Source organism: Coloeus monedula, assembly GCF_965178545.1.
Source record: "Coloeus monedula genome assembly, chromosome: 8".
NCBI classification, from domain to species: Eukaryota; Metazoa; Chordata; class Aves; order Passeriformes; family Corvidae; genus Coloeus; species Coloeus monedula.
The window spans coordinates 36219392-36241853 of NC_138788.1; the positions used below are offsets into that span (position 1 = coordinate 36219392).

Here is a 22462-nt window from a genome sequence, read left to right on the forward strand (position 1 = left end):
ACAAGGCTTTGTCAGAGGCTTTGAAATCAGAGATGTCAGTGCTTGCCATTAACCACCTCGCCAGACCTTGTAATTCCTTCCCAGCCACAGGAAAGGAATGTTCAGGAAACTCCAGTTTATTCCCAAAAGGTTCCCTTTGTATGTGGGCAGTAGCAATCTTCCACTTCAGAATTAATACTTCTGGTATCTTTGAAGTTCCAGCTAATTTTCTACGGATTCTTTCCGAGGTGTTTTTTTGGGATGTGCTTGCTCGTGGTTAGAGCTCCCATGGGATAAAGAGACATTAGGAGAAATATTAAAGGCAAAAAATAATACTTTTAAGATGAAATAAATCGAGCAACGAAAAGAATGAGCCTGTTATCCTCGGAATGAATCAAGATGCTTTTCCAAACATCTAATCCCCTGTACTTCCTTGGAAAATATATCAAGGCTAAAGCAAAGAATTGTGATTTTGACACAAAAAGGCAAAAAAACCCCCAAAATCTCCTGTTTTGCTAGTAGGCACCTTGTGGCTTTTTGAGGTTAGCAAGGACCCTGAAACAATTTAACTGCATTACAGTTCTGCATATTCATAAAGATATGCTGAGCAGATAACAGAGCAAATGATTTAATTGAAAAATCAGCCAGTGTGAATATTTTTTCCTGTGAATCATGGAAATGCGACAAGATCTGTTAATTAACATAATCTCATTTATTTGACATTATTCTTGTCACTTAATATAATCTCCCTACAAAGAGGAAAAAAATGGAAATTGTCAAAAGAAAAAAAAAAACAAAGCCAGAAGAAAAATATAAATGGGGAAAAGGAGAAAAGAGAGAACGCCTCTGGAAAATGGAAAAGGATATAAGTGACATTCAGCACTAATAGGGAAAAAGAAATGGAATGAGTAAGGAAAAAAGCAAAGGGAAGGCAGAGATAAAGAAAAGAGAAAATGGGGAGGACAAAACCCCCAGAACATTCAGAAAGTGCTTAGGACTTGTAGGAGTGAGGCAGGAGGCAGAGAGAGGCTGTTTGGGACCAGAGCTGGCCCTAATGAGGAGAAATGCTGCAAAAAGAGGAACTGGAGCCCTGCCTTCCTCTGCTCCAGCAGGAAATTCCTACAGCTCTGCTCTAGGCTTCATTTTGGGGATTAAAACGGATGGTTCTGGAAATTTGGGGTGTGGAAGAACTCAATCAATATCATTTATCATTTACCTTCAGGAATTTGTTCTATTTGCCACCATTTTTGTCCTTCTTTTCCAGGAAACAAGGGACAGGACAAGAGGAATGGTCTCAAGTTGCACCAGGGAAGGCTTAGGTTGGATATTTGGGAAAACTCCTTCACCAAAGGGTTGTCCATCAGAACTTTTGGTACTGCATAAATAACAAAAAGGAAATAATGCAATTTATGCAACGCTCAAGGCTGAAAACTCATTTAATCCTCAATTACTTCTGTTACTATGACCACAGATACTGAAATGGGAGATAAATTCTTATAAAGCCAGTTGTTAATAGACACTATTAACTAAAATTTCTATTCGTAATTGTAGATATTATTAAGTGTGGGGACTGATAAAAAAAGAAAAGCCTAATTGGAAAATGGAGATTAATTTAATTACAAGGAATGTGTTGATAGAACATGTCTTGTTTGGCTTCTCCAAATAACTGGACTTTAGGGCCAATGTTGTTTGGGATGAATGTTTTCCTCACAGGTCAGGAAAAGAAATCACCTGGAAGGAACACAGATATGGAAATCCCATTTTTAGTGCTATTGGAAGGAGAGAGGGATGGATGATGGATGGATGGAGACATTTTCAAATTGTATGGGAAAATAAGTGTAAAAATCCAAAGCTGAATTAAAAGACTAAAGAAAAAAAAAAAAAGAAATCAAATCCCTGCACAACAGCCTGGCAAACAGACTCCTCTGAAAGTACTAAACACGTCTGAACTCTCTGATTTATTTCACAAATACTTGTTAGTACAGCTGATCAGGATATATAATTTTTCATGGCTGTTTATTACGATACAATGTTCTTTTAAAATCCACATAAGCAACGTGCAACAAACAAACTGTGAGAGCTTTATGGCTGCTCCCTGCAAAGCCCCATTTATCACCAAGGCTGAAGAGAAATAGCTTGAAGAGTGGTATCAGAATGAACAGGCAGGGGGAAAAATAAGGAATTATTTCTTTATTTTGTTATTTTCCCAAGCAGAGAGGGGGAAAAAAAAAAAATCAGGAAATGCTTACAATATTTGTTCTGTCATTGATAAAATCCTCATAAAAGCAAACAGGAACCCACAGGATAAACTGCAGACCTTTTTATTTTGCAGTATTTTCACTCCATTGAAAGAGATGCTTGTAAATGTATGTTCTATTTTTACCAGATTAAAACCTAATTTCAATAAGGACTGCTTGGAAACTGCTCTCATAGTCCCAGTGTTGAGCCCTTTTACTTTCTTTATTTTATGACTATGACTCCACCATTCACATTTTATACTCTCCCTGTGAGACCACCGCACATGAAATAGGATTAAAGAGTGAATTTTGGGAAGTCTGTTTAAACACAGCCATACACTGATGCAAGAGAACATCTCAGTGCTGTATTTAATCATCCAAAGGGATGAGAGAGCGCTTTTATAGAGATGTAAAATCTTATTTTTAGCAAATTAGCAAAGCGTCCACTTTTCAGGTTCATTACTCACAACTGTGACAACGCATTGCTCAGCGCTGGTGGCTGCTTGGTCCAGAAATAAAAATGAAGACTACAGGAACATTAAAGGTCCTTATGCTCCTGATTATGGCATAGTGAGGCAGTTAAATCATTTAAATCCCAGGAATAACAACATTCACCTGCGTGAGGCAGCTCAGGCCTCTCTCTGCAGTTCCCAGCCCAGGTGGCCTCAGCTGTGGGCAGGTGGAGCTGGTTTACACTCCTGGGAATCAGCTCCCCAATCCTACAGCTCTTCTGTCAGCCTGGATTACTGGAGTGAAATAGATCCATGGGATTGATTGAAATGTCCTGGCCAAGTGCTCTCCTTTTCTGTACAGAAAATATTCTCAGCTGGAAGGCTTCTTTCTAGCAGTTTAATGCTGGTGGAAAAAAATCACCAAATACCAGGTTGGAGGGATCATCTGGTCCAAGCTTTCTCAGCAAAAGCCTGGGAAAGATTTACCCATGAGGAAAAAAATGTATGTTTTTATTCCATAAAAAAAGTTTCAACTGATTTCTAAAGTTTGATCAGTGCAGTCAAGGCCTCCAATGTCACCCCCTGCCCTACAGAAGGGGAGAATGGCAGAATGGATGTGCAGGTCGGGCAAAAAATGTAGGGAAAAAACAACATAGGATGTGCCAGGGGTTATAAACTTCTCTGTAAATAAACCAGAGCTGAGGTGGGTAACGAAACGCTCAGGTGTGAAGAACTGCCCACAGTTTGGCACAGCTGTCCAGGTTTCATTTGGCAGAAAAAGAGGGGTTTTCTCATTCTACCTATGTGAACTATTCTGTACCGTTGAAAAGTGAGCTGTATTATCCTCCCTTCACTGATTGCTGAGGGAGACTGGAGGAAAACTCAGACTAAATATTCACCACTTGAACTATTGTAGGTGGATGAGCTACATCATGGCCAAACTGTCCTGACAGAAATGGGGAGAATGGTCCTGGCCCTTCCTCTCCAATCAGAGTTGCTCCTACAAAGGCTGATAAATTCCCCTGAAGGACCAAATTCAGCCCTTGGAGCAGAATGTCGGGTCTAGAATCCCATCCCATATTGGCTGCAGCATTTCATTGCCTCTGTTATAGCTGATGGAGCACTTGGATAAACATTCCCAGCTTTCTGAGCACTAAGAAAGAGCTCCTGCCTCAATTTCATCTGTTTACATATTCCAGAGAGCTGACTTGGGGTTTTTTTACATCCCACCTTCCTCATCTAAACATGCTGCATTCGCAGAGCCAAACTCGCCACCTCTGCACCTGTGGAAAGCCAAACAGGGTAAAGGGAAAACAGGGACACAACCCCAAATTGCAGCAATTTACCCTTCATTTCGGGGCCATAGCTAAACACAGAAGGTGAATTTGGGAAATAGGCCAATTATTCCTCTCACCCCAGCCTTTTGCTTCCTCGATGTGTGATCCAAGCTCGTGTTTTACTCAGATTTGCTCCTCACAGGGAAGGCAATTGCTCAGCTCACTCAGGGACTTACATTTATTTGTCCCTTTAGCAAGGAAATTTCCTCCTCCTCGTGATTAGGGACATGGCTCAGTGGTGGCCTTGGCAGTGCTGGGTTAATGGTTGGACTCCATGACCTTAGAGGCCTTTTCCAACCTAAATGATTCCGTAATTCCCAGCATCCAGTCACCAGGGATATGCCTGGTCAGAAAACCCTGTGATCTGTGGGTTACTGCTGCCCTGCCATGGGCAAATGCAATGGTTTAATTTGTGTTTTCCCAGGTGAACCATGGGGGAACAAGCCTCAAAAGGTGACAGCCTTGCACAGGAGGTGATGTTGGGCACCGAAATCTGTCTGCAAATGTTTCTCTGTAAGGCAGAGAAATTGTTCTGACTCAGGACAGCTGCAGATGCATTCGTGATCAGAGCCACGCCGTGCATTTCTGCTGCCCACCACACCTTCAGCTAGACAGGAATAAAGGAAAGAATATTTCTCTGACTCCTCGAATCCTCGGTTCTGCCAGGTACACAGCCCCACGAGCGAGTTAAATTTTGTTTCTGCAACATTATCACCACAAACCTCCTCCCCTGGGGTGCTGTGAAACCCTAATAATGTCCTGCGTGGGCCCACGATTGCACTCCCCTGTTGATCATTACTCCTCAGCACATTCTTTAGCCAATTACTCGGGCTCATAATTGCATTTCTGCGTAATCCACTTGGATTCATTTGTCAAACACAATTCCGAGACACGCCGTGTCGAACGCTTTAGTAAATTCTAGATGCTTTCGTGCACTGCCTTGTCTTCTCCCACTAATTTAGGATTTAATTAAAAAAGGAAAAGGAGTCATCTTTGCTTGACATGATTTGTTCTTTACATACCCGTGGAAGTGATGCTATTTCTAAAATTAAATACAACTCTGAACCTTACAGAACCTCCCATGTTTTCTCTGAGGATTCACGACATCTCAGCCAACAGGATTTGCCTGGAGAGGAGGAATACTTTAGATCCTGAAAGACCCACGATGTTCTGTCTATTTTTGGGCTTTCCTGCTGCATTTCTATCACCCAGCTCATATTTGAAGCCAAAGAGCAAAATGGTTATTATTACATAGTTTTAATATAGTTCAAATTTTACTCTCTATGCCCCAAATATACACAGATCTATAAAGAGTGAGATCAGACCTTTTTATTTAATCATGAGAGAATATCTGGTTTATTAAGTTCAGTATGACAAGCCTGTGGTTTCTCTGGAAGTACCTGAAAATGGGATAATTATCAAGGTGAATTGGATCCACCTGGTTATGTTTGTATAGTATTTAATATTCTAGCACCAAGCTTTAACACCTGCCTGCCATTTCTGTCCTGAAATTCAAACATTAGCAAACAATTTGTCACTGAAGAGGTTCCTTATGCAGAGTTTCACCAACTCCTCTCAAAATAACTTGCAGTAAATACTTAAAAACCCAAAGAATGAAAAAATACATGTTATTTGTTAGAAGAGGGGAACCAATACCATGTAGCAATGGAAGGCCTAGTAAATCATTTCCTGCACACCAGCTCATATTTGCTCATAATTATAATTCACAGGAGTGCATTCCTGCAATCAAGAGACAGGGGTGCACAGCATGAAAAAACATTTAGCACCGAGCAGACTGCATGAATAATTGCCTGTCAGAGTGGCTTATTAAAGGGAAACTACAATTTTACAAGACAATTCTTGTATCTGCTTGTCTAATCTAAAGACAGAGGGCTGTAGAAACGCAGAGAGTTCAAGGAAGAAATATTTCTTGCTCTGCAGTCAGGCTAAAAGTTGGGTTTTTAAAGCATTGAAAGAACAATCAAAGTGTGACAGTTTAGAGATGCACAAGCTCAGACCTCTCTGAATTGGAAAGTGAATCCTTTGTGTTCAAGGTGGCAGCGCAGGCAGAGAGATGGAGGGGATGCAAGGGTGGCCATGGAAACCACACTCCCTCCTGTGAGCAGAGGTGATGTCATCCATGGGATGTCCTTGGAAATGTCCCAGCAGATGGTCCCAGAGGGTGAGAGCAACCCAAGAACCCTCCTGGAGCTGCTGCCTTCCCCAGGAGCCACCAGCAGGCAATACTGGGATGACTGAAGCCTTGCAAAGTGATGTTTTCCCTCTCACTGCTTTGGCAGCCTTGGGAACCTCTGATGAGCACCTTGTGTCCCCTCACCCCACTGTGTGGAAGCAGGGGCAGCTCTCAACATCCCCCAAATCTGTGGGAGGCAGCAAGCTCCAAAACCTGGAAGGAATCCTTCTGCTTTCTTCACCCAATTAACGAGTTTCACTTCCCCTTCTCTGACTGATGCAGAAGTTCTCAGACAACAGACTGCATTTACACAGAATTCAATTTAAAACAAGATAATGCTGCAGGGGAAGATTCCAAAATTAACTTAAACCCCCCCAACACCCCAAACCAAGGAAAGATGTCCTAAATGAACTCATGGCCTTTGGTGAAAATCCAGCTTCATGCAGCTCCTTTGGCTTCTTAAAACCATCCTGGCATGCTTTTGTTAATGGTTTTGAGGTGACTGAGGTGCACACCTGGCAACTGGAAGAAAATAATACTTCATTAATAAAGTGCATTGAGAAACAAAGGCAAACATGACATTATAAGCCTCAGGAACAGCACCTGCAGCACTGTGGAAAGCAGTAACATTTTGTCAGCCTTGCTTTAATGCTTGTGATTGAGAGGTCTAAAATCTGAAACCTAAAGAGCTGGTCCAGAGCTAAATCCCACCAAAATCAATGTGAGCCTTTCCATTGATTTCAGGGAGCCTGGACCAAGGCCAGGGGTGGGAGGACAAAGGCAGCAGCTTTAAAAATGCTGCACAAAAATATCTTGCCCTTTGTTCCAACAACCACTGCTGAGACTTTAATGCCATGTCAGGGTCCCTGCCTGGGTGCTGAGGCTGTCCCGGGTTTGATAACTTGGATTTGGTCATAATTTGGATTTTCCACTGTGAAATACACCCAGGCAATTTATGTTAATAACTCATAGTAAAAATCATCACATGGAAACATCCTGCAGTCACTGAAAGCAAGCTTTGCTCCTTTCCAAGTCATACACTTGATAATGTTTCACTTGCAAAAAAAACCTAATAACTTTTTTAATAACAATCTGAGGCAACTTTCAGCTGAGGGTTCTCCTGGAGAACACTGAGACTCCAAGAATAGGGGGCTTGGGATAGAAAAATTATTACCAGCACTGAACATTGTAAAACTGCCAGAGTTTCCAGAAAAGGTTGTAAACAAATTTATTAGGACCTTTTCTTCCGAGAAATACATTAAAAACAATCAAAGTAAAAAAAATTAAGTTGGCCACTGAGAAATGTGTCTAGACAAAGCTTCCATTATATGATTTAACAATCCCTGGCAAATGCTGCTTAAAGATAAAATTGGATTCCTGTCCAGAATATTAATATTTTTATTGCAGAAATATGTGTGTTTTAGAGATAAACGTACATATTCATAGAGAGATAGATGATGAACATTGAAAATGGCCTGGAACATGGTTTGTTTTATCAGTGTTTCTCTCTCTGTCAGACAAGTAAATCATTGTTTTTCAGGTGGAGGCTTCTGATGAGGAGGAAGATTTTCTCATTTTCAGACAAGGGCTTCTGTATTTCCATTCCAACCACTGTCAACACGCATTGGTGAGGAGTTCCTATGGCTGACACAAACAACTTTTGATTACAAAATCAGGAACAGCACTCACAACTTTCCATTTCCAAACAACTCCACATAAATAGTTTGTAAGCTGGAGTTTGGGCAGAGCCAGAGCGAGCTCAGGAATACAGATATCAGCTTTATTGTGTTTGACTCTTCTCAGTGCAGGATCCTGCTGGAAACAAAAATGTGACATTTTTCCAACATGACAGGAGAGAATTTGGAGATGTTTTCCTAAGCCAGACAAAAGGAAGGCACTGAGCATTAGATCAGCTCCTGCCTTTTTTCCAAGGAGGAGCGAGGCACCGTTTCATGTTTGGCAGGCAGCTGCAGAACAGCTCCGTGCTCCACGAGGAAAACTGAGCCTCGTGCAAAACACAGCAAATACCTGTCTTCACTTTTCAGGAACCCTGGATCTTACATGAGGGGAAAAACTCACCGAGTTTCATAGAAACATGGAATGGTTTGGGTTGGAAGGAACTTAAAGTTCATCCCATTCCACCCCCTGCCATGGGCACCTTCCACTGTCCCAGGCTGCTCCAAGCCCCAATGTCCAGCCTGGCCTTGGGCACTGCCAGGGATCCAGGGGCAGCCCCAGCTGCTCTGGGCACCCTGTGCCAGGGCCTCAGCACCCTCCCAAGGAAGGATTTACAGAAGATCAAAGCAAGTGGTGGAGTTTTCGGCTTGCTCTCCGTCCCCAAGTGAATAAATCACACCTCATGTTGGAGAAGCCAGTTTGAGCTACTTCAGTCTTTTGTGAGCTACAAGGTTAAACGAAATTATTTAGGATTTTCCAGAAGGAACTGGGCCTGCCATGGCAACCCAGCCAGAAGGCGTGGAGCTGCCACCCCATCATCTCCCCTGAGAGTGGCTGAACTGAAGACTCCATCCAAAGGCAGAGGAGAGCAAAGGCTTTGTCCTAAGGCACAGCTGATAAAGTCTTTTAAAAGGCTCTTTAGGAAACCAATCCTGCTTGGTAGCAAAGTCTGCCAGAGTTTGCAGTGAGAAATACATTTCGAAACCCAGTTTTGGAGAGCAGCCAGGGAGAGATAATGGTACCACTTGCCCCCAGCCCCTGACTGTCAGTGCTGCACAATTCCCAGGGCAGGGTTTGCTGAGTGCTTTGGATCAATCCGCTGTCAAAAGCGATGTCAGCTTCCTGCACTACATGCAGCCTCCTGGGCATCCTCCCATCCCGTCCTAACTTGGTCTTCCAAGGGCTCAGAAGGATAAAATTTGGATAGAGAATTGATAGGATGCTTTTGTTTTTCCTTCAAAAATTAACATTTTATATGTATAGGCCACTTCTGTGAATCCCACCCGGTTCTTTGCTCCCACAAACTAATTTTCCTCGTTGCTTCAAACACTCCATATTCCAATAACCAGTTTTTCAAACCTTCTAACAGGTGCTAGTACATCATGTTCCCTCCCTGTCATTTCTCATTGCCATCTCATATCGTTCATCAAGGGATGAGAGGGAACATTGTCTGCAGGCCGAGGAAATCATCCAATCTAACCCTGCCTCAGCTAACGTGTCACTTTTGGCCTCAGGAAAATCACATCATCAGGAGGTGACAGAAGTGGCCTGGTATTCCGAGTTTCTCAATTTCTGAATGCCTGTCACATTTTAAAAAGCTGGCCTTAGCTCAGCTGCCTCCCTCCTGCAAATGGAGATGCAGAAACCTCCCTGGATCAGAAGAGAGAGTTAATATTTGTTCAGTGCTTTCATAATGTTAAGTGCAACATGAGTGCTGAGCCTTATTACCAGAAATAATGGATGTTTGCTGCTCCAGCTTGCACTCTTCAGTGTAATCATTATTTGGCTTCTAATAAGTAACAGCTTTACCAGGATATAGTCCCAGAAAACATCTTTGGAAAATGCTCCTTATTTTTACTGTGAGCTTAAACACGTGTCAGATTTAAAATCACGGATCTGTTGGAGTTGATACAGTTAAACTTTATTGACTTTCTGGAAATGATTCATCCCTGACTTGTTACATCCAGCTTTTTGTTTTGCCAGTTATATATGAATTTGTCAAAGAGTTTCGTGAATTGAGCTCATAATCTCATTTTGAGTGTAGATATCAAATATATGAAAAATGTACCAGTAAACACAACCAGAAAAAAACCCCAACCACACAAACCCTTGTACTCTTGGTTATTTACAGGTGTTGCAAAGAGGAACAGGTTGCCACAAGAGTGAACTCTAAGTGAACTTGTATTTTAGATTAATTTGTACAACCCTTTCCCTTAACTGCTTTGGGCTTGACTGCAAAATTTGCAAGGATATTCCTGAGTCTGTTGCTGTTAATTAATAAGAATTAAAACCTAATTTGTGCGAGGAACTGATGAAAAATTAACTTCCGTGTGCTTTGGAGTTTACAATGTAGCACTCACGTGAGTATCTTCCTCCTGTTAGTCGGTATTTCAGTTTGGAATAAAAAAGTTTGTTTAGATTTTGTGAAATTTCAGGCTGCAGAGAGTTGGAGAAACCTGCAATTGCCAAGAGGATGTCAGCTGCTTCAGTCCTGCAGGAATGAACATCCTGGGAAGGGTAAGGGGACAAAAAAACCCAGCAGGGAACGAGCTCATGAGCCAATGTCCAAGACATACAGTGCCCATCCCATAAAATGTCCTTAAGGTGATGTCTGAGATGGTTTTGACAAAAGACCTGCTTTTTATGTAAATGGTGTTCATTCAGAGCACACAGTGATAGCACTGACCCACCATAAAATCTCTCTGCACTTTCTCCCTGAAGAATGTAAAACCTTACACCCTGGCACGATCAGAAATCAGAGTTCCCCCTTTTGTAGACGTGAAGCCGCTTCCATTTACTGAGGCACTGTAAACCACTTTTTATTACAGAGCACAGGATGAAATACCAGGGTATAAACTAAGCTGTATCCATAATAATCCCATCCTTCCAAAACCACATCACTTTGGGAACCCCTGTGTACTTGTAAAGAGCACCGGGGAGATGTTCACACATTTGCACCTAAACATCCAACCCCCCTGAAGACCCCTTGTTCATTAGATCACTTTCAGCAGCACAGTCTGAAGGAACATAATTTAGGAAACAATCCCTTTCCTTCTGTACAGCCAAGCCCCATTTCTTAGGCTAAAACATAAACAGTTTAATAAAATAATATTACTTAATAAATTAGTATCTTTAGCTCCTTTCTGGACTTCTCACTGAAGAAATAATTAATCACCCTTTAAATCCCTAATAGTGCCATAATCTCTGAATATAAAAATTCAAATGCAAGAAGGCAGTAACTGCTGATGGAGTCAGCAGGAAGGAGAGATGCTCTCTTTAACCCAAAGACCCTAAATCAGTGTAATGACTGCAATGCATGTCCCAGGAGCTAAATAAATTCAAATGTTGCCTTTGAACACTTCTGCTGGTAAATGAAGCCCTGCGTGCAGCATGTTGGGCATCCCAAATGCCATCCTTGTGGAAGAAAAGCTGAAGAAACACCCATAGATAATCAAAACACTTCTATGAAGGTGAGAGGAGGAGTAAAGATTACTGAGCGCCCTTGAAAAACACAGGGCAAAGCCTGGAAGAGCACAGAACTTCCCTCCAGCTTTGTCCAGGTTTGTAAATGCCACTCCTTGGCTGACCGAATGTCAAAGGAAATGTAGTTTTGGCTTCTTAATTCTTCCTGAAAATTGTCCACTTTCACCTGCAAGAGACCCCCAAATTAATCAGACACATATCAGGTGTCTGCAAAGCCAAGGCTGAAGTCATTTCTGTACAAACTCATACATTTACTTTTATTCCCATTCTGATTCAGAGTAATACATTGCAAAGCACAGCAGTTATTACAAGAGTCTTTCCACCAGGTGTAAGAATCTCTTACTTTGTGTACAGCTAAACATGGAACATGCAGCCAGTCATAGACACAAGAGGTCATTCAACCCTAATGGAAATTACAGCAAAAATAAATGATCAGCAGATGGAATGGAAGCCATAACATTCCCAACAGAATATCTTTAATGCAACTAGAAAAGCCAAAAAGTTATTACATTATTTTTTTATAAGTCCACCCATCTCCTCCTGGGAGCAATATTTCCAAGAAGAATTTGCACTGTGGGTGTAAAAGAACTACTTATGTGTTTTTTGCCTGAAAATGTTGAATTTACCTACAAGGCTTGTCAATGAAAAGAAATTACTACCAAAAAACGGTGATATTTAACTGAGATGGAACAAACATTCCCCTGGTGCAGTCGTCTGCAGTAACTAGGAAACAAATCTTGATCACACCTGGACATTTATGGAACATCTCTTACTTATTGCAAATCTGTCTCAAGCAGGGCAGCAGCTCTGGTTCCATTCAGCCTTTTGAAAAGATGCTGTGACAAGAATTTCAAACATTGTTCATGGCCAAATAATGCATTTGGGCTTCTTGGAAGTGAGGAATGCAAAGGAATGTTCCTTTGCTCCAAGAGAAGTGTCTCCAACTCAGTGTGATGCATTTAAAAAATCAGATGAGAACCCCAAGAGCTGACATAAGGATGTGATAAAACTTTTGGGTTTTATGGAAAGAAGCATTTTTCAGTTTCCCCTTAATAAATGAAAAACATACTTGCACAGTGTGAAGAAATACATTATGCCTAAGCATGTAGAATATGTCAGCTTGAACATTTTACAGTTTAATGAAAAATGGTTTTTTTCAGGAGAACAGTTTATATTATGTTTGCTGGAGAAAAAATAAAAATTTTACTTTCTCCATATCACAGTCCAAAAATTACCATTTTTTCCTAGCTGTAAAACCCCAGCATTGGGATATTTATACTTGGTGAATTAGAAGTACTTTCTACCAGCTATCAAAATTTAAATGGCATTAGCTCTACTTGTAACACGTTTTCATTAAAATGAGAATGTGGAAAGCAGTAAAATGAATATAGACCCTCATCAGTAGCAGTGAGGCTTTATGGTGGTCATGGGATCAGCTGTGTAATATTTGTTACAGATCATGATCAGACAGCAGGACCAACCTCTTCTTTTCCACTGCCATCAACATCAATTTTGCTATTGAACGGATTTAATATGTAGAAGTTATAAGCAATTCTTTAACTTTCATTTTATTGAACCTGGCGCTTCCTGCCTTAGGCTTGTACTTGATCTTTGGTGTCTATATAATTCCCATTTAGTGCAGATACACAGGCAAGCTGGGACTAAGGAGTGCCAATCTATGGGAGAATTTAATTTAACTCTTGGTTAACACCTGAAGAAAGCTTGGCAGCGGCACATTTCTCATGAAGGGAAACACGAGTGCTGCCTTGGCCTCCCTCAAAACAGAAACAAACACCACATTTCAGCTTTGAACCTTGAGGCCCAGAAAGACAGACTGCAGCAATAGCTCATTTATTAACTAATGACAGCCATCTGCAGGTTTAAATTAACATCAGTGTCCTGCTTTGTGTCCCCTGCTCGAACCCTGGACCGGCAAAGCCACCACGGTTCCACGGAAGTGATTCCTGGTTATCAGTGATGTAAATGAAAAGTTAATCAGCTTCCAGATTTACAGATTGTTCCAGTAATAGCCTTAAAAACCCCATAACCACCTGAGGCTTGAGCAGCTCTGGCAGTTTTGCTGCACCTATTTAGGAGCACCACAAAAATAACGTACCAGTTGTATAAAAGAGTGAAACATTCATAGCTGGAAATTAATATTATTGCTTTCCATTTCCCCCGGTGTGGGAAACCAAAGGTGATTGCAGGCACAGAGCAAGCAGGTCCAACATTTCAATTCACTTTGATTTACCTTATGAAAATAAAGGTGTGAAATCGAAGAGCTTCCTTGTAAGCTGTCTTGGGGAAGGCTCTAATCATTGATCCATTAAGGATAAAGAGGACAAGCCATGCCTTTGAAAACCTTTTGATGTCCTCACTCCCAGGCAGAATGCAAAAGGTGCACGAGTTGGCTCCATCACAGTGTGCCTGGGATTCTGCAGGACAGGCACAACAGAATCTAGACTAGTTTGAACGTGTGATGGCCTGGGAAACTAATTCCAAGGGTGGGAAAAGGGAAGATACATGGGAAGAGGAGCAGACTCCTTCAGGTGGCTGGGTACTTGAGCTCAAAACCTGACAGTAAAAATGTTGTTGCAGAAAACGGTCCTTTGCCATCCACACAACACAAGAAAATAAGGAGAAAAAAGATTCAGCCCTGGACCTGTTTTAATCCTTAAATTTGTGCTATGGGGCTTCCCCTTTAGCAGAGGACTAATCCTACCAAATGACAACCAGTCAGGTATTTCACTTCTCTTTATTTCTCTTAAGTGTTATCCCTCTGCTGTTTCTTGACTTGTATACACTATATTTTCTATTTCCTAAACACATTTTAAAAACTTTTGGTTTGATCCTGGATGTCTCCAAAGACGACAGGGATTGGGAACAGGAAGTTCATTTCCCTTGCTCATTCCTTTGTAATCACTTATTCCATGCTTTAATTAGCCAGGAGATGCTAGATTTGGATGAGATTTTTTTGGACTTAGGTCTAGAAATCAGAAGGTTTGTGATCTTTATACTCCAAGCCCCAATGGCCTTGGACACTGCCAGGAATCCAGGGGCAGCCCCAGCTGCTCTGGGCACCCTGTGCCAGGGCCTCCCCACCCTCCCAGGGAACAATTTATCCCTAATATTCCCTCTGGCAGTGTGAATCCATTCCCTGTGTCCTGTCCCTCCATGCCTTGTCCCCACTCCCTCTCCAGCTCTCCTGGAGCCCCTTTAGGCCCTGCAAGGGGCTCTGAGCTCTCCCTGGAGACTTCTCCTCTCCAGGGGAGCACCCCCAGCTCTCCCAGCCTGGCTCTCCTTGGGGCATCTCCGTGGCCTCCTCTGGATTCTTTCCGTAGCTCCACATCCTTCTGACGCTGGATCCCAGGGCTGGAGGCAGCTCTGCAGGTGGGGTCTCACCTGAGTGGGGCAGAGGGACAGAATTCCCCTCTCCCGTACCGCCCATGGTGTAGCATCAGTCCAACACTCGATTTTTTTTCCCACATGGTCAGGGCATGTCCAGCTCTCACCCACCAGACCCCCAAGCCCTTCTGCCAGGGCTGCTCCATCAGTTCATCCCCAGCCTGGATCGGTACCGGGGGTTTTCCCGATCCAACGGCAGCACCCGCACTTGGCCCTGTTTAACCTCACAATGTTCTTACAGCCCCACTTCTCGTCCTTGTCCAGCTCCTGCATGGCAACCTCCAAATGCAGATCCTACTCCCAACTATTAAACGCTCGCAACAACTTCGTTTTAAAGCCGCATCTCCGGGTCGGACGCAGCCAGCAGCGCCGGCCTTGCGCAAGCAGAAACTTTCCGGGAGAGCACAAGCGGGCGCACCTGGAACGCAATCGGGGCTAGGCGGGGAGGCACCTGGTACATAACCGGGGATGGGCAGCGACCACCTCCCCATCTCGGCCCCTTTGTAGGGCAGCCCTTCCCGCTGGCAGCAGCCGCGGGGCCAGCCCGGGACGCCGGCCGGGATCGGAGGGCGGAGGGCGAGGGGCGGCGGGCCGGGCCGGGCTGGCTCCGCCCGCACCACATGACTCCGCCGTCGGGAGAAACTTTTCCCGTCCCGCGGTCGGAAAATGGCGGCGTAGGGAGCGGGGCTCTGGCATCCCGGCGGCTCCCGGCGCCATGACCCGCTGGGTGCCCACCAAAAGGGAGGAGAAGTACGGCGTAGGTGAGGACGCGCCCGCCCCGCTCCCGCCTGTTGCGCCCAGGGGCGACCCCGGCCGCGGCCTCCCCGTCCCTGCCCGGCTCCCCGCTCCACTCCGCGGCCGGGATGGAGCACCGTGTCCCCCGGTCCCCCCGAGTCCCCTCCGGTTCCTGCCCTCCCCCGCCCGGCTCCTCCTGGCTCCCAGGAACTTGAGGAGTTGTCCGGGCACGCCGTGCCCCGCTGGGAGAAGTTGCCTTTCTGCTCCGCTGTGTTCCGTCGCTCCCCGAGCGCTGCGCGGAGCGAAGGAGCTCGGAGTTGTTTTCGTGTCGGGCTCTTTCTCCCCGCGCTGGAGGCGGCGGAGCGGGATGCGCTTCCAAGGCTGGCTCCTTTGGGAGCCCACCGTGTGCCCTGTGTGCTGTCCCTCCGTGGGAGGCGTAAGAAACGCGGCTCTGGGCTCTGCACGGAGTGTGATGCTCATACAGATGAGGGGTTTCCGCGCACCCTGGGATCCATTTCCTACTCCGCTCCTTCCGTCCGTCTCGAACAGAGGGGGATTGTTCCCAGCTGGTGGCTAAAACATCCCCGCTGTAACTAAACAGGACCAAACCCCGGTGAGGTTTGGGCAGGGCTGTGCCGAGAGGGCCCATCTTGAGTTTAAAGATGTTGCGTTTTGAGTAAAGGCTTTTATTTTGGGGTTGCGGCACAGGAAACTTTGTTGGCATGAATGAGCGTTTGTCTGGGGGAAGGAAATAATAAATCTGACTGTTCACATTGGAAACACGAAGTTCAATGTCCACCACAGTTCTTGGGCTGGATTGATTGTGAAGAACAACTTTTCATAGAAACCCACAGCTAAGCCTCATAAACAAAGAGAGCAGGAAGAAGGGAGTTTTGGGGTCTGAGTAAAACTTAAGTGAATTGTAGGAATTAATTTTAAATTCTGTGTGCATGTCCTTAGAAAACCACAGCTTGGCTTTTTAAAATTACTAGTAAATGCCGGTTACACTGTGTGAGACCCGTGGGTAATTCCACTGCTGGGGATGCAGGACAAACACAGGGAAGCAGAAGTGCAGCTGATGGCAGTCGCTCGTTAAGTTTCCAAATTATCTGCCTGGTGGTGTGGGATGGGTATTTTGGAATGACTGAACTGTCACGTAGTATAAGCTGATGTTCCAACCCAGTGACACTCGAAAGCAAGTTCCTCTTTCGCAGGAACTCCGTGTCTGCTGCTCTGGTGGGGGTGACTGCCCAGGCCCGGCTTTCCAGGAATGTTTTGAAATTGATTTGAAAAGGACAGGAGAAACAAGTGTGAAATAGACTGATTGTTTTATAACATGCTCTAGGTGTACTTGGCTCTCCAGTGTGGGGGATTGCATGTGTAGTAAGAGAACTGGATTTAAACGTAATTTAAGGATAAAACCCCCATTTCCCAGTTTGAAGAAGCACAAGGTGATGTGCTCCGTTCGTGCTTAGTTGGTATTTTGTGTCCACTGCTCTGCAGAAAAGCTTGTCGTGGTTTTAGGATAGGTTTGTGTTTCTCTGATAGTTTGTTTTCTTTTACCTGCAAGGAAGCTGAGATCCTCACCAAACTTGGGGATTTCTCTGCTGAGTCACAGAGGTGTGAGAGTTGAAAGTGGCTGTGGTGTTGCACGGAGATTAGATGAGATTTAGAACTAATTGAACATTGGATTCACTGGCCTATGCCATTGTTAGGTGCTGCTTTGGGAGGGATAGCTTCTTTTTGATGTCCTCGTTAAGAAAATGGATATTCAGTTGGATTATATGTGCTTTATGGACCTCTATGCTGTTAAGAAGGGGCACTGTGAGTTTTCTGATGTTTTATTTTTTGCTGCTTGGTGAAAGCTGGAGGTTGTGGAGAATTGATGCAACAGTGGTGTAGTCCCAAACAGATTCGGAGAGGGTACTGTTAACCTGAGGATTTGGACATGAGAATATTTTCCTTCCTGTTTGCCATGACCAGTCCTGGAGGCTGATGTTGACTCAGTATTGTCTGACAGTGAGGAAAATATCTAATAGGAGTGCTAATGGGACTTAGTGAAACATAATGTGGCAGACTTTGTGTATCTCATCAGTCCATGCAAACATCTCCAGAAGGATGGTGCCAGACTCATTCCAGTGGTGCCCAGTGACAGGATGAGGAGCAATGGCCATGAACTAAACCATGAGAAGTTCCACCTCAACACGAGGAAGAGCTTGCCATGAAGGGTGGCAGAGCCCTGGAACAACTGCCCAGGGAGGATTTGGAGTCTCCCCCTCTGGAGACATCCCAACCCACCTGGATGCATTCCTGTGTCAGCTGCTCCAGGTGAGATGGAGTGAGTGATCTCCAGAGGTGCCTTCCAACCCCAGATACTCTGGGATTCTGTGTGCAGGCTATCCCAAAGCAGAAATATCAGGAAGGTGTGTGTTGTGGTTATGTTTGTTATGTCCTAGCCGTGGGAGCTCAGAAGTGTATATAAATGTCTATATATAAAGGTGTGTATACTTGAAATATGCACATGTACTTATGTAATACATTTATATCCCTTTTTCCCCTCCTCTGGTCTATCCCTGTGCACAACAGAGTTTTCTTAACATCTCAAGACCTGAAGATTTGCTGGCTGTGATGCAGCTGGAACAAATTATGCCAACAAGCCAGTACTGGAAGCTGGTAGGGTACAGGTGTGTTAAGGAGTGCTCCCTCCTGTGGCACAGTGGGATTTGGGGGTGCTCTGGATGCCCTGCACTCGAGTGAAGTGAATTTGCTGCCCCAAGCCTCTGTGCAGAGGCATTATCTCAGCAGGCAGTTGGGAGCGTGACTCAGCTCTGCTTCCTGAGAGAGTTCAGGGGAGGCTGCAGGAGGAATGGGTGTGGATCTAATGGGATAATACGGATATTAGGTTACCGTATGGGGAGCCATGCGGAACAGGGAAATGATCGCCTTCAGTGGAGAGGCTTTTCCCTGCTCCCAGTGCTGCAGATCCTTGTCCTCCATCTCAGTTCTGCCTTTCATCCCTTGCCCTGAGCTGGTGGGGAGGAGTGTGGTTGTGTGGAGTGGACCACGTGGGTGTGTGGCTTCCTCCATGGGGACACCAGAGGCTTCCAGAGAGTCCTGAGAGCTGTTTGTGTCCCCTCAGTGTCACAGAGTGGCCGTGGAGTGTGGCTGCTCGGTCTCATATTCGCCGCTTTTAGTGTGATGTGAAATTTGTAATTTTGGTGGTTTTCCTTCTGCCGGGGGAGAAGGGATGTAAAGAGTTGCTTTGGGAAGTCTGGGAGCCTGACCAGCACCTCTGAGGTGGTGCAAAGTGGCTGTGGCAGCTTCCAAATCCTCCTGAATTCGGCTGTTCTTTTTCCTTTGGGCTGAGAGCTGCAGTGGGAGGTAGAACTGGTACTACTGTGGTGACTGCAAATACCATATTTAAAATGCCTCTATGTCCAAAGCTCTGTGTTCCTATGGAGTAATTAGACCACTACTGTGGTAGTTTAGTCCTTTTTTTTTTTTATTTGAGTAAATGGTAAAATAGAAAATTAGTGCTGCATGCCCTTGGATGGTCAGATGTAAAAGGAGAACTCCCAGTTACAGGGCTGGAGTCCCTGTCCCTGGAGGTGTCCAAGGAATGCCTGGATGTGGCACTTGGTGCTCTGGGCTGGGTGACAAGGTGGGGATTGGACTTGGACTTGATAGTCTTGGAGGTGTTTTCCCAATTCAATGAGTTCCAGGATTTTTGTTTGTTCCTGGTGAGTTTCTGTTGCACATCCCAACATGGCAGATCGTAACAGGCCTGATTTAGATTGGGATGTTGGCCACACTTCATGGTTAGGGTGTTTTAGTGCCTGAGGTCAGGATAGCTTTGCTAAAGGTGTTTATAGAAGTACCTCCAAACCAGGTACATAGAAATTTATCTATTTGGTTATTAGGGGAGGGTTTTAACCAGTTGGTGGACTAAGTGATGATACAGTGATGATGATTTAAAAGTTTTGCAGTTGAATTCTGCTCTTGCAATGCCCTTTGAATGGGGATAAAATTTGGGAAGAGGAATGCTGGTCAAAGCCCAGGAAATCCTACAGCCAAGCACTGTTGCTTCACTTCTGCTTCTTCAGGGAGGACTGTGATGCTTTTGGACAGATTTAAGGCTTTTGTGGAACCCTGGAGTTACAGTCCAGGCTGTGGTGAGCTGTGGTGGCACATGGAGACTCTTGTTTAAGGTGATGATCTTGTGTGTACTTGTGCCTTAGAGCAGGGAAGGAAACATTTTAAGGAAATTGGAGAAGATGCATCTTAGGAATGCATCTTAGTGATTTTAGTGCTGCTGTGCTGTGAGGTTTGGAGCTGCCTGGCAGGACAGGACAGGTGACTGCTGTTAGGGACAGCAGGGCCGTGCTGTGACACATCCCAAACCCATGGAGTAAAAATGGAAAGGTAAAATGTCCATGGAAGATTGGCTGCTGCATTGATCAGTGTGTTGGAGAGAGCACATGCAGATTCAGTTTCCTAGAGATAACATTCCCCAGGAACACTGAGATGAGGGTTTTAATTGTTACATCCCTCTGCTGTGAGGAAAGGCTGAGAGAATTGGGATTGTTCAGCTGGGAGAAGAGAACGTTTTGGGGTGACCTCATTGTGATCTTCCAGTACCTGAAGGAGCTGCAGGAAAGATGGAAAGAGACTCTTTATGGGGGATGGAGTGACAGGACAAGGGGAGATGGTTTTTAATGGCAGAGAATAGGTCTGGATGGGATATTGGGAAGGAATTTTTGGCTGTGAGGGTGGGCAGGCCCTGGCACAGGGTGCCCAGAGAAGCTGTGGTTGCCCCTGGATCCCTGGCAGTGTCCAAGGCCAGGCTGGATGGGGCTGGGAGCAGCCCAGGTTAGTGGAAGGTGTCCCTGCCCATGACAAGGGGTGGAGTGGGATGGGCTTTCAGGTCCCTTCTGACCCAAACCATTCCATCATTCTATTTTACAAAACCCTTTAATTCCCTGCTTGCTGAGGGGATGCATTTCCGTGCTGCCCCATCCCTGGCATCCCCTGAAGCAGAGGGAAGGGGCTGGAAGGTGTAACAGGCTTCTTCCTGCAGGAATGACCTGAGTTGGACTGCAGGCATGTGCTCGGTTCCTCCCAGTTTACTCAGCAGCCACTATTGTTCTCTGTCAATAAACACTTGTTGCAAACAACAGATTGGAGAGGGATAAAGATACCAGATAAGTGGAAGTGAGCGTGGACTCCTGTTTGTTTTCATCCAGGCCAGCGACAACATTACAAGCTGGGATTGTTCTGAGAAATGATTCCTGATGGGATTTTCCAGGAGTTATTATTTGGTTTTTTCCTCATGGAGCACAACGGACTTCATTAGGTAGCCAGCAGCCTAGGGCCATAATACAGAGCTTTTATTGAACTTTGCAAAGGAAGTTTTCAGTCAGTTTAGGGGATTTTCAGCTGTTAATTTTACTCTTGTTCCTAGAAAATAAAAGGGGAGGTAGAAAGCAAGTGAGGTTTTGCACTTCACGTGGTACACAGGTATGGCAATGACAGTTGTCACTGGGGGTTGATTTAAGGCATTTCGTTTGGTATTTCCATCCCTGGAAGTGCCCAAGGCTAGATCGGATGGGGTTGGAGCACCCTGGGATAGTGGAAGGTGTCCCTGCCTATCACAGGGGGTGGGACTGGATGGGCTTTAAGTCCCTTTAACCCAAACCATTCTGGGATTCTCTGATTTCAAGTAGCACCGTGGTGGGTTTTGTAATTATCCCTTCATCGGTTATATTGTAAGTGCTTGACTTAGGTGCACTCAAACAGAGCTAATTTGGGCTGTTTGCCACACTTGGCAGAGATTTCTTTGTGTTATAAAGGCATTTTCCTTTCTCCAAAGGCAAAGCTTTCAGGGAAGGGGAAAATAAACTGGAGGCAACATAAAGGCAAACCTTCTCCAGGAAGCCCCTCTGTCAGCTTGCAGCTACTGGAACAAGGGTTGGGGTAATTTTTCCTTTAAATATTGGTGTTTCTGGAGTTTGTCCAGTGCTGGCTGTCGAGCACATGGAGGATCCTTTGCTTTGTCTGATTCTTCAGTGGTCCTGCAGGACTGAAATCCAATACCTCTTGTTAAATACCTGTGGATGTGTCCAACTGTAGATAAATAGCTGGGGCTGACTCCTGTTAATGAATGGAAGCTCCAACAAGGAACTGCCTCTAATCCAGCTTTAAAGAATTTACTCCATCAAAGATGTTGGTTTTGCCTCTCCCCTTTGTGTTGTTTCAAGTCCAAAACTTCCTCAAAACCCTCAGTGGAGCTGCTCCTCCTTACGGCCCTTCTTTGGCAGGGAGGTGGACCACTGACAAGTCAGATTTTTTTTTTTTTAAATTAAACTTAAAAGCATTTTAAATTCTGTTTTCTAGCCTGTGGTGCCCCCAAAGCTGTTCTGACAATAGTCATTTTCTGAGTAAGGCTTTAATGAATTCCTTAATGAGTTACTGGAATACTTTCCTCTTTTAGCTTGCAGGGGGAGGGGGGGTGTGGAATTGAAATCATGCCCTAAACAAAAGAAATGTTCAATAAGAGATAATTCATGTAATTCTGAAACTTTATCTCCCTTTCCAGACTGTAGTTGTGAAAACATTTATATATTTATAGTGTTATCTGGCCATGTTTATGTAATTTGTGCATTAAATCTGATTTCTGATGTGAAGATTTGTAACACAAGAAGCAGCAGTTGCTGCATTTCAGTTTCATCAGCAAAAATGTGAAATATCTCTGGAAATATTTTTCTGCTCCATATAGCTTTGTAACTAAACTGAAATAATTGCATTGAGAACTATTATGTGTAATCATGTACCATATACGTGACAAAACAAACAGATGGATGAAGAACTGAAGCAACTATTGGCTGCCATACATGAATTTTGGGGTTTATTGCATGACATTTTTTAGCACTGCTGCCTGATTTTGAATGCTGCTTTTATTATTTC

The 22462-nt window shown here is 44.5% G+C and overlaps 2 protein-coding genes across 4 annotated transcripts in view; one reads left to right on the plus strand and one right to left on the minus strand.

Moving 5' to 3' along the window:
• Positions 1 to 15037, minus strand: part of LOC309575682 ((E2-independent) E3 ubiquitin-conjugating enzyme FATS) — a gene marked incomplete at both ends in the record, with an annotated part of 128959 nt that extends 113922 nt beyond the window's left edge. Inside the window, one exon of the mRNA XM_082286370.1 lies at positions 14938 to 15037. Within this exon, the coding sequence (XP_082142496.1) occupies positions 14938 to 15037 (100 nt within the window). The remainder of the gene's footprint in view (positions 1 to 14937) is intronic.
• Positions 15038 to 15405: 368 nt separating this feature from the next.
• Positions 15406 to 22462, plus strand: part of DOCK1 (dedicator of cytokinesis 1) — a 265665-nt gene continuing 258608 nt past the window's right edge. For all 3 annotated transcript variants that reach the window (XM_082286424.1, XM_082286425.1, XM_082286426.1), the window contains exon 1: positions 15406 to 15525. In XM_082286424.1, coding sequence (XP_082142550.1) covers positions 15480 to 15525 — 46 coding nt within the window. In that variant the 5' untranslated portion in view covers positions 15406 to 15479. The remainder of the gene's footprint in view (positions 15526 to 22462) is intronic.